Below are 16,127 nucleotides of genomic sequence, written 5' to 3' on the forward strand. Positions count from 1 at the left end.
ACAAGTGCTAAGCACAACTCCTTCAAGAATGTTGGAAAAGCATTCCAGGTGAAGCTGGTTGAGAGAATGCCAAGAGTGTGCAAAGCTGTCATCAAGGCAAAGGGTGGCAATTTTGCCTCGATTGTTGGGTTTGGCCGGGCGGCCAGCTTTTGGAAGAGTCTTGGTGGTTCCAAACTTCCTCCATTTAAGAATGATGGAGGCCACTGTGTTCTTGGGGACCTTCAATGCTGCAGAAATTTTTTGGTACCCTTCCCCAGATCTGTGCCTCGACACAATCCTGTCTCTACGGCCAATTCCTTCAACCTCATTGCTTGGTTTTTGCTCTGACATGTGGTGTCAAGTGTGTGACCTTATATAGACAGGTGTGTGCCTTTCCAAATCATGTCCAATTAATTGAATTTACCACAGGTGGACTCCAATCAATGGAAAGAGGATGCACCTGAGGTCAATTTCGAGTCTCATTGCAAAGGGTCTGAATACTTATATGTAAATAAGGTACCTTTTTTTATTTGTAATACATTTGGAAAACTTTCTAAAAACCTGTTTTTACTTTGTCATTATGGGGTATTGTGTGTAGACTGATGAGGGAAAAAAATTACTTAATATATTTTAGTAACAAAATGTGGAAAAGGGGTCTGAATACTTTCCGAATGCACTGTATGTATGAAAATAGGCTCAAATAAAAGGTGAAATTCTGTACTGTCGCCTCAAAACATTTGATCTAAAATCCCAAATGATGGCGTATAGAGAAAAATGTAAAGTTTTATTTCCAAATAATACGTAGGGGAGTATCTTTCTTATTCCCTAGGGCAGTCTTAATTAAAGCACAATCCGTAAGTTTGATTCCCATTGTAATCAATATGTTGTGTAGAACGTTTTTGAGGCTGTAGAAATCACAATACCAAAGAGGCGCAGGTGAGTTCATTTGAACAGCATATATTTCTTGTTGTTGTGTGCAGGTTGCGTTTCACACTATTTGCATTTGAACTTCATCTGGTTGCCAGGGAGAACAAAAAAACTAACAGATTTCATCTTTAAGATCTTTCCATTAAGTCAACTTACTTTACCATTCTTAAAGTACATAAAGGCCAATCTTTCTGCAATATAAACCACTGATATCATCTTTTCATTCACTTCTTTGAGTTCTAAAATACAATTTCACAGAGAATACATTGTATTAAATAGCTTTCCAATGGGTTATGGAGGAGCAAGGTTCAGATGGGTCATTCATGCAACAGTGACAGTTGTGCAAGAGCAAATAATAATAAATACAAGCATTGATAAAACCCATAACCTTACGTTTCTCTTTCAGCCTCTTTTTAAGAGTTTCATCTGGGTGAGAGACTAAACAGGACACAAAATTACTGTATGAAACAAAAACTGGCTCCAGATTCTGAAGACTGTCCATCATGACTTCTGTCAAGACTGGATTCTTTTAAATCATGTTGATTGGTCACAAAATACGACAGACATTTTAGATAATATTTTTTAAGCATAATAAGACAAATGCTCATACATGCTTAGAACACGTTATAATGCATTATAACTGTCGGCTTTAAGTAAAGCTTAACCAAAATGTTATCATCTGGGCTTAATGGAACATGCTTCTCTTATAGGGATGGTTTCCCAGACACATATTTAGGCTAGTCTTGGACAAAGAACCACATTTGAAAGACATAATAATAATACAGTATTATAATAATTAGGTGGGTGCTTACATTTGTCCTATTGGAAAATATTTTATTTTTTTGCATATCCCACTACATGAAACACCCTCGGAGAGTGGGGTCACTGCCTGGGATCAACCATTGTCGACGGCGAGCGACCCTGGGGAAATTATGGTTAAGTGCCTTGTTCAAGAGCACAGACAGTTTTTTCACCTAGTCGGTTCGGGATTTGAACCAGCAACCTTTTGGTTACTGGCCGAACGCTCTTATCCGCTAGACTACCTGCCGCACTTCATGCTTTTAGTCTAGGACTAGGCTTAATCTGTGTCCGGAAAACCACCCCATAGAGTAAAGACACAGAGAAACAGTGAATATGGTCCATGATCTCACCTCTGTCTCCACTGTCCATGCCACCCGGGGTGATGGCTCTGAACCCAGTCTCGCCGTGTAACCTCCTCACCTCTCTGTCCCTTCCCTCCAGCTGCCTCCTCAGCGTCGCCAGCTCCTCCTGTCAACACACAACAGTTAGTCAGGGACATCCTCCCAAAAAACACTGGCTGCATTCCAGACCGACTAAATTGCAGACGTTGCATTGCCAATGGCTGTGTGCCACGTCATCGACTGTGCAGTAGAGCATCAGATTACTATATCATATGGTGCGGTTAACTGATATGTTAGCCACCTATGCAGGCGTTGTGAGATCTGGCAGGCGTCTGCAACGTAGTCAGCCGGGAATGTGGCCACTGACTTATCACCCCCCCACCCCCACCCCCCTCCCTATTTTACCCCCTTTCATACCCAACACCCATCACCACAAACAAACCACAACAACCATTCAGATGCTGACTTGGCAGGCAGAGACAATGGTCACACCTGCTCTGGATGTATGTGTTTAAGAGGGGGAGGTGGGGATGTAGGGGTCAGTGCAGGAGTCTGGGGTGGTTGGCCTGGTCCCAATCCTGTTTGTGCTGTCTTGCCAACTCAATTGACGTGACAATGACAGCAGGTGTTGGGAAAACAGCAGAAACAGATCTGGGACCAGGCTAGTGTCAAAAGGTCATGGGATAGAACATCAAGCATGGATTCTTTCAAAACAAACTAAAAGGCAAACTGAGAAATTAATCAATCTTTCAGATGGCATTTCATCCATGAGAAGAAGGGAGGGAGGAAAAGAAAGAAACAAATGAGGGCAAAGAAAGCCAAAAAGCACATGTAAAGTGGTTTACACGTGCTACAGTATATGCTTAAACTGGTGCCTTGTGGGTGTCGCCTAAAGGAAGGTGTATTTTAGGGTTTACATTTACATGTTTAAGTGCTTTCACTGGCACCAAAAAAATTATGAATTTAAATCATTTGGATCAGTGTGTTTTAGATTATTTTTCTGATAACACACCCCTTTAATTTAACCTAGAAATAGGTAAAAACAAAAACACAAAAAACAGCAGTTGAAACAATCTTGCTCAAAAACCAAACCAAAGTAAAAAGTAGAAAGACATTAGATGGCAACAAGCAGAAACCCTGGGAGAAGCCAACCTTCAGTGCCTGCAGTTTGTGCTCGTTCCTCTGTTTCTCATACTGCATCTGGCCCACTTTGATTTTCAGGCTAGAAAGCTTGGCCATTAGCGACTAGTAGCAGTGGAGAGGGAGGTAAGCCAAGAAAAAAGAGAAAAAGAGAGATGTCATAAGAGAAGAGATGCCAAAAAGGAGGAGGAGATACCCAAGAGTTGACATGTAGTCAAAAGAAAAATGATATACGTGTAAAGAATAAATGGCTAGTGAAAAGTTTTCCTTTTGGAAGTAGATAATTATCTGCAGAATTATGCTTACGTACTGCAGTGTAGGTAGCCAACCCTAACTCATGATAACTAACCTTAGTGGATTTCAGTTTCTTCTCATACTGTAGTCTTTCACTCTCCATCTCAGTCACTTTGTACCTCAGCTCATTAATCTCCATACCCATGTCCTGAGAGGGGAGAGAAAGACTGCCTTACACTGGGGAAGGAGGGAAGCTATATACATGCTTGTTAAATCAGAGAATTTCTCAGAAGTAAAAGGAGTCATAGAGCAACAGTCACCCTGATGGCTTGATAAATCAGTAAGATAGCACATGATCCCAGAGGAACAAGCAATGTAACATACATTAAAGATGAACTGAAACACTTTAGTAAGTTAAGGTGATTTTGATAACCAAATGTGATAAAGTAGTATGTTCCTAGCCTTACTGAAAAACTAATGTAAAAACTTTTGAAAATAGCCTCATCCGACTACTGCATGCTGTCATCTTGATCAATCAATTACATTTACTTATAAAGCTCTTTTTATATCAGCCAATGTCAAAGTGCTATACAGAAACCCAGCCTAAAACCCTAAACAGCAAGCAATGCAGATGTAAAAGCACATTGGCTAGGAAAAACTCCCTAGAAAGGCAGGAACCTAGGAAGAAACCTAGAGAGGAACCAGACTCTGAGGGGTGGCCAGTCCTCTTCTGGCTGTGCCAGGTTGAGATTATGACAGTACATGGCCAAGATGTTCAAACGTTCATAGATGACCAGCAGTGTCAAATAATAATCACAGTAGTTGTAGAGGGTTCAACAGGTCAGCACCTCAGGAGTAACCTTGATAACATGTCATCAATGACATCACTTGAATGGTTAATCTGAAAGGCATCCCAGATTACAAGGCATGTTAGTAGCCTCACTGGGAATGTCTTTATTTTGACAACAACAAAAAATATGAAAATAAGTTATTTTGTAAAAGGCTATCCTGTTAGAGTAACATGTAACATGACATGAACGCTAAATTGACAAAAACACTTATACTGTGCTATGCAAGGTCAGCTATCATATCTAGCCAACTAGTTCAAAAACACAGCAAACTGCTATCATTGATGAATATTTTGCTAGCTACTGTAGTGACGTTAGCAGAACAGCTTGCTACAGTGCAGGATTTTACAATGGATTATGAATTTCACTATGGACATTGGCAGCATCATTTGATGTCTCACAACTAGCTGCAATTGATTTAATAAGAGGGGACACTTAACATCCCTACCGGTCTGTAGCTAACTCTTTCATAACACTTAGCTAGCTAGCTTGCATCGACTGAAAACTAGTTTTTTTAGCCAGCTGTTTCTAGCCCAGCAAGCTAGATAGCCTTTCCTAATTTGGCACATTTGAAGTCCCTCACCGCAAACCATATTGAATACTGTTTTATGTATAGTGTACACAATATCTGCCTGCAAAAGTGACTATTATTGTTGGCATTACCGTGCAGTTAGCAAACCTAGTAACCTTGTTAGCTAGCTGGCTAACAAAGCACGATCCGATGCCCAGGTCAAAACTACTGTAATGTTTAACAGCTAGACCTTGCTCGCTAAATGAACACAAAAACATATGCAAGTGGGCTTTGACTGGACTATACAGGATTGATGACGCTAGCTACATGCTTTGTTATTCTGGACGTCATGCATTCAGCTAGCTTGCTAATGTTAATTTCGGGTAACAGTTAACGTTCGATCTGATGCCCCTGCCTATGTGAAAATCACTGTAATGTAACCTACAGCTGAATGAGCTCAAATGCGTATGCAAGTGGATTTTTGACCTGACTATACAGGCTTGTTAACCTCTCTAGGGTAGGGGGCAGTATTTGCACGGCCGGATAAAAAAACGTACCCGATTTAATCTGGTTATTACTACTGCCCAGAAACTAGAATATGCATAGAATTTTTGATTTGATTTGGATAGAAAACACCCTAAAGTTTCTAAAACTGTTTGAATGGTGTCTGTGAGTATAACAGAACTCATATGGCAGGCAAAAACCTGAGAAGATTCCTTACAGGAAGTGCCCTCTCTGACCATTTCTTGGCCTTCTACACTGTCTTTATTGAAAACTGAGGATCTCTGCTGTAACGTGACACTTCCTACGGCTCCCATAGGCTCTCAGAAGGCGGCAAAACGTTGAATGATGACTTTGGAGCCCCTGGCTGAAAAACAGTAGCGCATTTGGATAGTGGTCGATCAGAGAACAATGAGACTCGAGCCGACACCATGTTTTTATTTTTTCGTCTTTGAACGAAAACAGGGTTTCCCGGTCGGAATATTATCGCTTTTTTACGAGAAAAATCGCATAAAAAATGATTTTAAACAGTGGTTAACCTCTTGGGGCTAGGTGGGACGCTAGCGTGCCACCCGTGGTGCACTCCATCAACAGCAGGTGCATTTCAAGAGCGGCAAATTTGAATCCAAATAAATGTCAAAATTCAAATTTTTCAAAAATACAACTATGTTACACCATTTGAAAGATAAACATCTCCTTAATCTAACCACGTTTTACGATTTCAAAAAGGTTTTACGGCGAAAGCATAAATTTAGAGTATGTTAGGACAGTACATTTACAAGAGTTGTGTGTAATGTTTTGTCAAGTCAAAGACAGGGTCACCAAAACCATAAAACCAGCTAAAATGATGCACTAACCTTTTACAATCTCCATCAGATGACACTCCTAGGACATTATGTTAGACAATGCATGCATTTTTAGTTCTATCAAGTTCATATTTATATACAAAAACAGCGTTTTACTATGGCATTGATGTTGAGGAAATCGTTTCCCTCCAATAACCGGCAGTCAAGTCAGCGTCAGAAATTAAATAATTAAAATTAGAAAACATTGGTAAAATATTATATTGTCATTTAAAGAATTATAGATTTACATCTCTTGAACGCAATCAACTTGCCAGATTTAAAAATAACCTTACTGGGAAATCACACTTTGCAATAATCTGAGCACTGCGCCCAGAAAAATACGCGTTGCGATACAGACTAGACGTCATGTTGGGGAGATCTAAAATCGAAAATACTATGTAAATAATCCATTACCTTTGATTCTCTTCATCAGATGTCACTTCCAGGTATCACAGGTCCATAACGAATGTAGTTTTGTTCAAAAAAGCTCATCATTTATGTCCAAAAATCTCCGTCTCGTTAGCACATGATGTAAGCCAGCCGGACTTCTCGTCATGAACGAGGGGAAAAAATATATTTCCGTTCGTTCAAACATGTCAAACGTTGTATAGCATAAATCATTAGGGCCTTTTTTAACCAGAACATGAATAATATTCAAGGTGGACGAATGCATACTCTTTTATAACGTATTGGAACGAGGGTACCCAACATGAACTAGCGCGCCAGGTGTCTAATGGGACATCACCGTTCCATGGCTCTTGTTCGGTCAGATCTCCCTCCAGAAGACTCAAAACACTTTGTAAAGGCTGGTGACATCTAGTGGAAGCAATAGGAAGTGCCAAAATATTCCTAAACCCCTGTGTTTTTCAATGGGATAGGTTTAAAGTCAATACAACACATCAGGTATCCACTTCCTGTCAGAAAATGTCTCAGGGTTTTGCCTGCCAAATGAGTTCTGTTATACTCACAGACACCATTCAAACAGTTTTGGAAACTTTAGAGTGTTTTCTATCCATATATAATAAGTATATGCATATTCTAGTTACTGGGTAGGATTAGTAACCAGATTAAATCGGGTACATTTATTTTATCCAGACGTGCAAATGCTGCCCCCTAGACCCAACAGGTTAACATGCATCAAAGTACGGTAATGGAATATTTAGAATTATTTTGTCACGAAACGCGTCGTGCGCGTCACCCTTCGGATAGTGTCTTGAATGCACAAACAAAACAGAGGATATTTGAACATAACTATGGATTATTTTGAACCAAACCAACATTTGTTATTGAAGTAGAAGTCCTGGGAGTGCATTCTGACGAAGAACAGCAAAGGTAATCAAATTTTTCTTATAGTAAATCTGAGTTTGGTGAGGGCCAAACTTGGTGGGTGTCAAAATAGCTAGCCCGTGATGGCGAGCTATCTACTCAGAATATTGCAAAATGTGATTTCACCGAAAAGCTATTTGAAAATCGGACATAGCGATTGCATAAAGGAGTTCTGTATCTATAATTCTTAAAATAATTGTTGTGTTTTTTGTGAACGTTTATCGTGAGTAATTTAGTAAATTCACCGGAAGTTTGCGGTGGGTATGCTAGTTCTGAACGTCACATGCGGTTGTAAAAAGCTGTTTTTTTAATATAAATATGAACTTGATTCAACAAAACATGCATGTATTGTATAACATAATGTCCTAGGAGTGTCATCTGATGAAGATCATCAAAGGTTAGTGCTGCATTTAGCTGTGGTTTGGGTTTATGTGACATTATATGCTAGCTTGAAAAATGGGTGTCTGATTATTTCTGGCTGGGTACTCTGCTGACATCTAATATTTTGCTTTCGTTGTAAAGCCTTTTTGAAATCGGACAGTGTGGTTAGTTTAACGAGAGTCTTGTCTTTAAAATGGTGTAAAATAGTCATATGTTTGAGAAATTGAAGTAATAGCATTTCTAAGGTATTTGAATATCGCGCCACGGGATTCCACTGGCTGTTGAGTAGGTGGGACGATTTCGTCCCACATACCCTAGAGAGGTTAACATTATTGTTTGCATTTGATTGTTTTTCCATTTCAAATTGGTCGTTTTAGCTTTAAGTTTATTAACTTCTTGATCAGTCTTAATTAAAAAGCCATGAGTAAAGTAGGTGTGCGGACGCTCTACCATTACCATGACGTTGTTTCAATATGGCTGCGGCAACATCTCTCTAAACTTGTACTAGGCGCTCAAAAAACATTAATATGTTCTAAAAGCATTTTCATAACATCACGTTCAACAAGGTTACCGAACATCGACATGTAAAACAATGTTGTAGGTTGATTGGAGCATATCAGTTCCGCTTTAAATCTTGGCCTTGGTTTTCATTTTTATTTAAAAAAGTATTTTGAACCCTGATGAAGGCAGTTAAGGTGTCGAAGCGGTTGATTAAACGGTTGATTAAACGTATTGCATCGGAGCCATTAGAGTGTGTGGCTTTTCCTTATCAAAGAAAATGATAACTTCTTTTCATTTTTTTTTTTTTATCGAAAGAGGCCTTTCCCGAGAATCATATTATAGTTTTCTCCTACATAGTCCAAGGCCTACTACTGATCCCCATGGAGACCATATCTGTTCTGGAGGGACTGCTTTGCAGAGACAGTCGAAATCCCAGAGCAGGTTAAGAGATGTGACAGGAAAGTGCCTCCGGTGGGGAGTGCCTCTGTGCTCTGCTCTCCCAGATAGGCTGTGAAGCGGAACATACTGGACAGCAGCCCACTGTTCCAGTGGACTGGAAGAGACGGCTGTGCCACAACAACATGACGTGTTTGAGAGCTGTCCAAGAATCCACCACAGTTCATTGGAGTCCAAATACACACCCCCTCTGTTCTCCTTTTCTCCAAACTTCCACATAAACAAGATATGAACATCACCTTTTGTTCATTGTTTGCAACCATACAACCAGAGGAAAAATACATCTCCCAATTTCCTATTATCAAAACCCTGAAGCTTCACATTCATGTAAGAGCAACTCATTCATACCTTCAAACATAACACAATTACAGTGCCTCTGGCCATGGCAAGGCTGACATTCCCTTGGAAGTGATTTGTCTCCATTGCCCCAACACACTACGGTTTTGAGCACATGATGATGCAAGCCTTCCCTCCCCCAAACAGGTGTCAGGCAGCATGAAAGGGTAAGTGTCAGCGTGTCAGAAAGAGAAAGACTAAGAAGAATCAGTCCTCAACTTCATCGGGGTAAGGGGGCAGTATTTTTACGTCCGGATGAAAAGCGTGCCCAGAGTAAACTGCCTGCTACTCATGCCCAAAAGCTAGAATATGCATATAATTAGTAGATTTGGATAGACAACACTCTGAAGTTTCTAAAACTGTTTGAATGATGTCTGAGAGTATAACAGAACTCATATGACAGGCAGAAACCTGAGAAAAAGCCAACCAGGAAGTGTGGAAATCTGAGGTCTGTAGTTTTTCAAGTGATTGCCTATCTAATATACAGTGTCTATGGGGTCATATTGCACTTCCTAAGGCTTCAACTAGATGTCAACAGTCTTTAGAACGTTGTTTCAGGCTTTGGGGAGCGAATAAGAGCTGTTTCAGTCAGGTGTCTGGCAGTCGGCCATTATTTTAGTTACGCTCACGAGCTCAGTTCTCTTTCCTTTATGAAGACAAAGGAATTGTCCGGTTGGAATATTTTTGAAGATTTATGATAAAAACATCCTAAAGATTGATTCTACACATCGTTTGACATGTTTTTACAAACTGTAATAGAACTTTTTTACTTTTCGTCTGGACTTAAGTGCACGCGCCTTCTGCATTTGGAATAGTGAACCTAACGCGCAAACAAAATGGAGGTATTTGGACATAGAGATTAACTTTATCGAACAAAATGAACATTTACTGTGGAACTGGGATTCCTGGGAGTGCATTCCGATGAAGATCAAAAGGTAAGTGAATATTTATAATGCTATTTCTGACTTTTGTTGACTCCACAACATGGCGGGTATCTGTATGGCTTGTTTTGGTGACTGAGCGCTGTACTCAGATTATTGCAAAGTGTGCTTTCACCGTAAAGCTTTTTTTAAATCTGACACAGCGGTTGCATTAAGGAGAAGTGTATCTTTAATTCTATGCATATTTTATCAACGTTTATGATGAGTATTTCTGTAAATTGATGTGCTCATTCACCGGAGGTTTTGGAGGCAAAACATTTCTCAACATTACACGCGAATGTAAAATGGGGTTTTTGGATATAAATATGAACTTCATCGAGCAAAACATACATGTATTGTGTAACATGAAGTCCTATGAGTGCCATCTGATGTACATCAAAGGTTAGTGATTCATTTTAGCTCTATTTCTGTTTTTTTGTGACGCCTCTCCTTGCAAAATGGCTGTGTGGTTTTTCTTGTCTAGGTGCTGTCCTAACATAATCTAATGCTATGCTTTCACCGTAAAGCCTTTTTGAAATCAGACACTATGGTTGGATTAAGGAGAAGTTTATCTTTAAAATGGTGTATAATACTTGTATGTGTGAGAAATTTGAATTATGAGATTTTTGTTGTTTTGAATTTGGCGCTCTGCTATTTCACTGGCTGTTGGCGAGTGGGACGCTACCGTCCCACATACCCCAGAGAGGTTAAACAGAGGCCTCCCATCCCATACCTCACTGTCCCTGAAGTCAAAGTGCAGTATGTCCTTCTCAAATGAGTTCAGCTTCAGTTTCAAGTTGGACACCTCAGCCATTAGGTCCAGTTTCTGAGTCTCTAGAGTCGTTCTGCACAGGAGCTCCTGCGAAATAACAAAACACGCTAAATAAACACACACACACACACACACACACACACACACACACACACACACACACACACACACACACACACACACACACACACACAGCATGCTTGCTGGGTTCTGTTGTTCAGCAGCTTTGACAATATAACTTCAACAAAGACCCATTTTCAGGGGCCGTCCCGTCCAAACTGACCTGTTGTAGCATCTCCTCAGTGGCGTTCAGTTTCTCCCGGTGTTCATCCAGACACATGTCCAAGTCCCTTATCTTCTCCCCCTGCGCCTCCACCTGGTCTGTCAACACACTCACCTGCACAGGTACACAAGGGTAACACTAAGTAACTCTTATACCTGTGTAGTTACTCTGTCATTACAAATGTAACATTAACATAATTATGGTGCATAGTGCTTTGTATTTGCAAAGTAATGGAGTTGATTGAGTTTTTGTTATTACACCAAGTTTATTATATAGCGCCGTCCCAGATCTATTTGTGCCTTATAGCCAACTCCTATGGTGGTTGTCATTCCCAAACAATGTTGTGAGTTGGCTATATACCACAAACAGATCTGGGACCAGGCTACATTCATTACACTTCATTGCACTAAAAAGCCCACTTAGCATTTGATCGCGGACAGTTGTTACTGAAGAGGGTCACTGCAGACCCCATGGATCTTGTATGACAGACCATCAATGCACGGATAGAGGGGTGCTGGAGACGTTCAGAACCTCCTAGATCAACTGACCGTGGCAGCCTAGACTAAATCAATACTATTGTAACATTTAATGACCATTAAAGTTGCCTGGGTAAATAGCTACTAGCTACGGCATGGTGTTGTGTATTGTACAGTACCTGAAGCACCAGGGATTCCTTGTCACCCTCCAGCCGAGACAGTCTCTCCTGGTAGAGGTCACCACCCATGGAGATGTGGTGGCCATTGGACTGCAGGCAGGCATAGAGAAGACAACATGGAGTCAGTGAGAGACTGACACATGGGATTGGTCTGAGTGTTAACATAGAGACTCCAATTGTCCCTAGTGACAGACTTAACAAATGTTAATCAAGTTATGAGTAGCTAGCCATGGTGGATGCAATATTGGTTATGGGTTCTAAGATTAAGCCTCTACTACACTGGTAAGGCTGGTGACATGCTCAGATCTTAAAGTTGCACTATGCAGAAATTGCTCTGGTTGGAAATTTCCTGGTTGCTAAAACTCTCGCCTAAAAGTTAGACTAATTTCAGTTAATGTGACAAAAAAAGGTAAAATGTAGAGAATCATTGTACCATCTAAACCGCTGTGAAATATATATTCCATAACGAAAAATACTGTTGTTCCAGCTGGCGTACAAAACCGAAAGTAAAAACATAAAAATGGGAAGCATAGGAATAGAGTATAGCACATCTATCGTTTCTTAGACTTGCTTTCAAGTAGAATGATAGATCAATAACTCACATTCCTATGTGAATTTGGTCAGGTCGCCCAAAAAGTAACATATTGTCACTAATGTATCAAGATAAAGTCAGATAAACCTAAAGATTTGTGTTGTGGCACTGGAGTATTTTAAGGGTGAACAGGGCATATTTTAAGTACCTTGAACACGGACAATTATCAGACAACAATCGCACATGAGTCTTCGAGTGACAGCTAGCATGATTGATGTTGCATTTGCCCTTTCCTTTGCCAGCAACACCTTAAATGGTCAAAGAGAGAACAATTTCCAGAGACTAGTGTACACACAGAGAGTTAGAGCATTACACAGAGCACTGGCATTTCCCTGGCCCAGAGCCTAAATCTCAGTGCTCTCTCCACAGCATGCTGTTGGTTCTCAATCCCAACACATCAGTGGGTTGTTTCTCACAGCAGTCTGTGACAACACCTGGGTTGTATCTCACATTTCCAGGGGAACACTAACTACAGCATACTGTAAGAGTTCAGGGAGATATTTGCTTTGTACATTCAGAGATACGGTTCTTGGACAATGGAGCCTGATATTAGAGGTGTTTTTGAAACATTCAAAGTGAGGACAGGCTGAAGAACTGTGAGCAGGCTGAGGATGTACCAGATGGGCTTCAACTAGTTTGTTTGAACCAAGACTTAAATCTGCCCTTAGCATGGGAAATCTGCCCTCACCATCAATATTACTTGCCAACGTACAATCATTGGAGAATAAATTAGACGAGGTACGAACACGAATATCCTACCAACGGGACATAAAAAACGAACATCTTATGTTACACCGAATTGTGGCAGGATGGCGACATGGAAAACAGTCAGCTAGCAGGATATACACTGCACCGGCTAGACAGAACAGCACACTCCGGTAAGACGAGGGGGGTGGTCTGTGTATATCTGTAAACAACAGCTGATGCACGAAATCTAAGGAATTCTCTAGATTTTGCTCGCCTGAAGTAGAGTATCTCATAAGCTGTAGACCACAATATTTGCCAAGAGAGCTTTCATAAAACATTTTGTGGCTGTTAATTTACCACCAGACAGACGCTGGCACTGAGTTAGCTGTATAAGGAAATAAGCAAAAGAGGAACCACTCACGGCGCTCCTAGTGGCCGGGGACTTTAATGCAGGGAAACTGAAATCAGTTTTACCTCATTTCTATCAGCATGTTAAACGCGCATCCAGAGGGAAAAGAAAATTCTAGATCACCTTTACTCCACACACAGAGACACGTACAAAGCTCTCCTTCGCCTTCCATTTGGCAAATCTGACCATAATTCTATCCTCCTGATTCTTGATGACAAGCAAAAATGTAAGCAGGAAGCACCAGTGAATGTCTATAAAAAAATGGCAAGATGAAGCAGATGCTAAACTACAGGCCTGTTTTGGTAGCACAGACTGAAATATGTTACGGGATTCTTCCGATGGCATTGAGGAGTACCACATATCAGTCACTGGCTTTATCAATAAGTGCATCGAGGACGTCATCCCCACATTGACTGTACCCCAACCAGAAGCCATGGATTAAGGCAACATTCGCACTGCGCTAAAGGTTAGAGCTGCCGCTTTCAAGGTGTGGGACTCTAACCCAAAAGTTTATAAAGAAATCCCGCTATGCCCTCAGACGAACCATCAAAACAGGCAAAGCGCCAATACAGGACTAAGATTGAATCGTTCTACACCGGCTCTGACGCTCGTCGGATGTGGCAGGGCCTGCAAACTATTACAGACTACAAAGGGAAGCACAGCCGCGAGCTCCCCAGTGACACGAGCCTACCAGACGAGCTAAATCACTTCTATGCTCGCTTCGAGGGAAGCAACACTGAGATATGCATGAGAGCATCAGCTAGTTTGGACGACTGTGTGATCACGCTCTCCATAGTCGATGTGAGTAAGACCTTTAAACAGGTCAACATTAACAAGGCTGCTGGGCCAGACGGATTACCAGGACGTGTGCTCCGGGCATGTGCTGACCAACTGGCAGATGTCTTCACTGACATTTTCAACATGTCCCTGATTGAGGCTGTAATACCAACATGCTTCAAGCAGACCACCATAGTCCCTGTGCCCACGAGCACTAAGGTAACCTGCCTAAATGAATACTGACCCGTAGCACTCACGTTCGTAGCCATGAAGTGCTTTGAAAGGCTGGTAATGGCTCACATTAACACCATCATCCCAGAAACCCTAGACCCACTCCAATTTTCATACCGCTCAAACAGATCCACAGATAATGCAATCTCTATTGCACTCCACACTGCCCTTTCCCACCTGGACAAAAGGAACACTGACATGAGAATGCTATTCATTGACTACAGTTCAGCGTTTACACCATAGCGCCCTCAAAGCTTATCACTAAGCTAAGGATCCTGGGACTAAACACCTCCCTTTGCAACTGGATCCTGGACTTTCTGAAATGCCGCCCCCAGATGGTGAGGGTAGGTAGCAACACATCTGCCACGCTGATCCTAAACACTGGAGCCCCTCAGGGGTACGTGCTCAGTCCCCTCCTGTACTCCCTGTTCACCCACGACTGCATGGCCAGGCACAACTCCAACACCATCATTAAGTTTGCAGACGACAACAGTGGTAGGCCTGATCACCGACAACGATGAGACAGCCTATAGGGAGGAGGTCAGAGACCTGGCCGGGTGGTGCCAGAAACAACCTATCCCTCAACATGATCAAGACAAAGGAGATGATTGACCGCAGCGTGTATGGCCCAGTACATCACTGGGGCTAAGCTGCCTGCCATCCAGAACCTCTACACCAGGCAGTGTCAGAGGAAGGCCCTAAAAGACCCCAGCCATCCCAGTCATAGACTGTTCTCTCTGCTACCGCATGGCAACCGGTACCGGAGAGCCAAGTCTAGGACAAAAAGGCTTCTCAACAGCTTCAACCCCTAAGCAATTTCACACATGGAATAGCCTTCACTTCTCAGAACAAGAATAGACTGACAAGTTCCAGAAGAAAGGTCTTTCTTACTGGCCCAACGCTCTAACCACTAGGGTACCTGCCGCCCCTTCAACCCCAACCAACATTGCCTCTAACCAATAGGTAGAGGGTTTCTACATTACTACTCTGCTGCTAAAACTGACCAGCAAATGTTGGTGATTAATGCAGCACCTCATACCATACGTATCCTTTAAATAGCAGCAGAACTCATCAACATACCATCCCAGATTCCCCACGACACAGTCTCTGACAGGTTGTCTGTAGTGACACCGGAGGGAATAACTCAGACGCCACAACAAAAAGATGTCCCGTGTGGTTCTAACCTTTTCTCAACCTAAATCAGGACACAGCAACAGCATGCCTATATTTATACACGCTATGACATATCTGGACAAACACCAGCCATAACGAGACACCGCTGTGGAGACTGATGTGACAAGAGGGATGAAATCAGAGCTGAACATCAACTTTAACGGATAGTAACATTCGTCTCCCATGTCTGTGTACAGTACATCTGTCTTTATGACATTCTCCTAGTCCTCGTTTATCTAATCACAGATGTGTGTGTGTCTCACATCAGGTGTGACAAGGGATTTAAAGTTAATACACATGGCTTATAGTAGGTGCTAAATATATCAAAGTAAATGTTAGTTGACCAATGAAACCAGGAAGACTTTGCAGTCCTCACAATGCGATAAATTAAACCTCATTGACCCACTTAGATTATCATTATGATCATGTAGATATACTCGAAACAGCAACATATTCCCTATATTTTTTTAACCAGGTAGGCTAGTTGAGAACAAGTTCTCA

General features: G+C 41.5%; 1 protein-coding gene across 4 annotated transcripts in view; it reads right to left on the minus strand.

The window, feature by feature from the left end:
- The window catches only part of LOC106573299 (liprin-beta-1), a 90,607-nt gene that overhangs the window by 42,213 nt on the left and 32,267 nt on the right, over nt 1-16,127 (minus strand). Inside the window, exons 4-10 of one of the 4 annotated variants that reach the window (XM_014148230.3) lie at nt 11,758-11,847; nt 11,103-11,216; nt 10,781-10,906; nt 3,538-3,630; nt 3,201-3,293; nt 2,058-2,175; nt 1,300-1,344 (exon numbers count right to left, since the gene is read on the minus strand). In XM_014148230.3, the coding sequence (XP_014003705.3) occupies nt 1,300-1,344; nt 2,058-2,175; nt 3,201-3,293; nt 3,538-3,630; nt 10,781-10,906; nt 11,103-11,216; nt 11,758-11,847 (679 nt within the window). The remainder of the gene's footprint in view (nt 1-1,299; nt 1,345-2,057; nt 2,176-3,200; nt 3,294-3,537; nt 3,631-10,780; nt 10,907-11,102; nt 11,217-11,757; nt 11,848-16,127) is intronic. The other 3 variants (XM_014148233.3, XM_014148232.3, XM_014148234.3) reach the window with 3 other exon arrangements.

This window comes from Salmo salar, chromosome 16 (assembly GCF_965601325.2).
Source record: "Salmo salar chromosome 16, fSalSal1, whole genome shotgun sequence".
In the NCBI taxonomy this organism is placed as follows: Eukaryota; Metazoa; Chordata; class Actinopteri; order Salmoniformes; family Salmonidae; genus Salmo; species Salmo salar.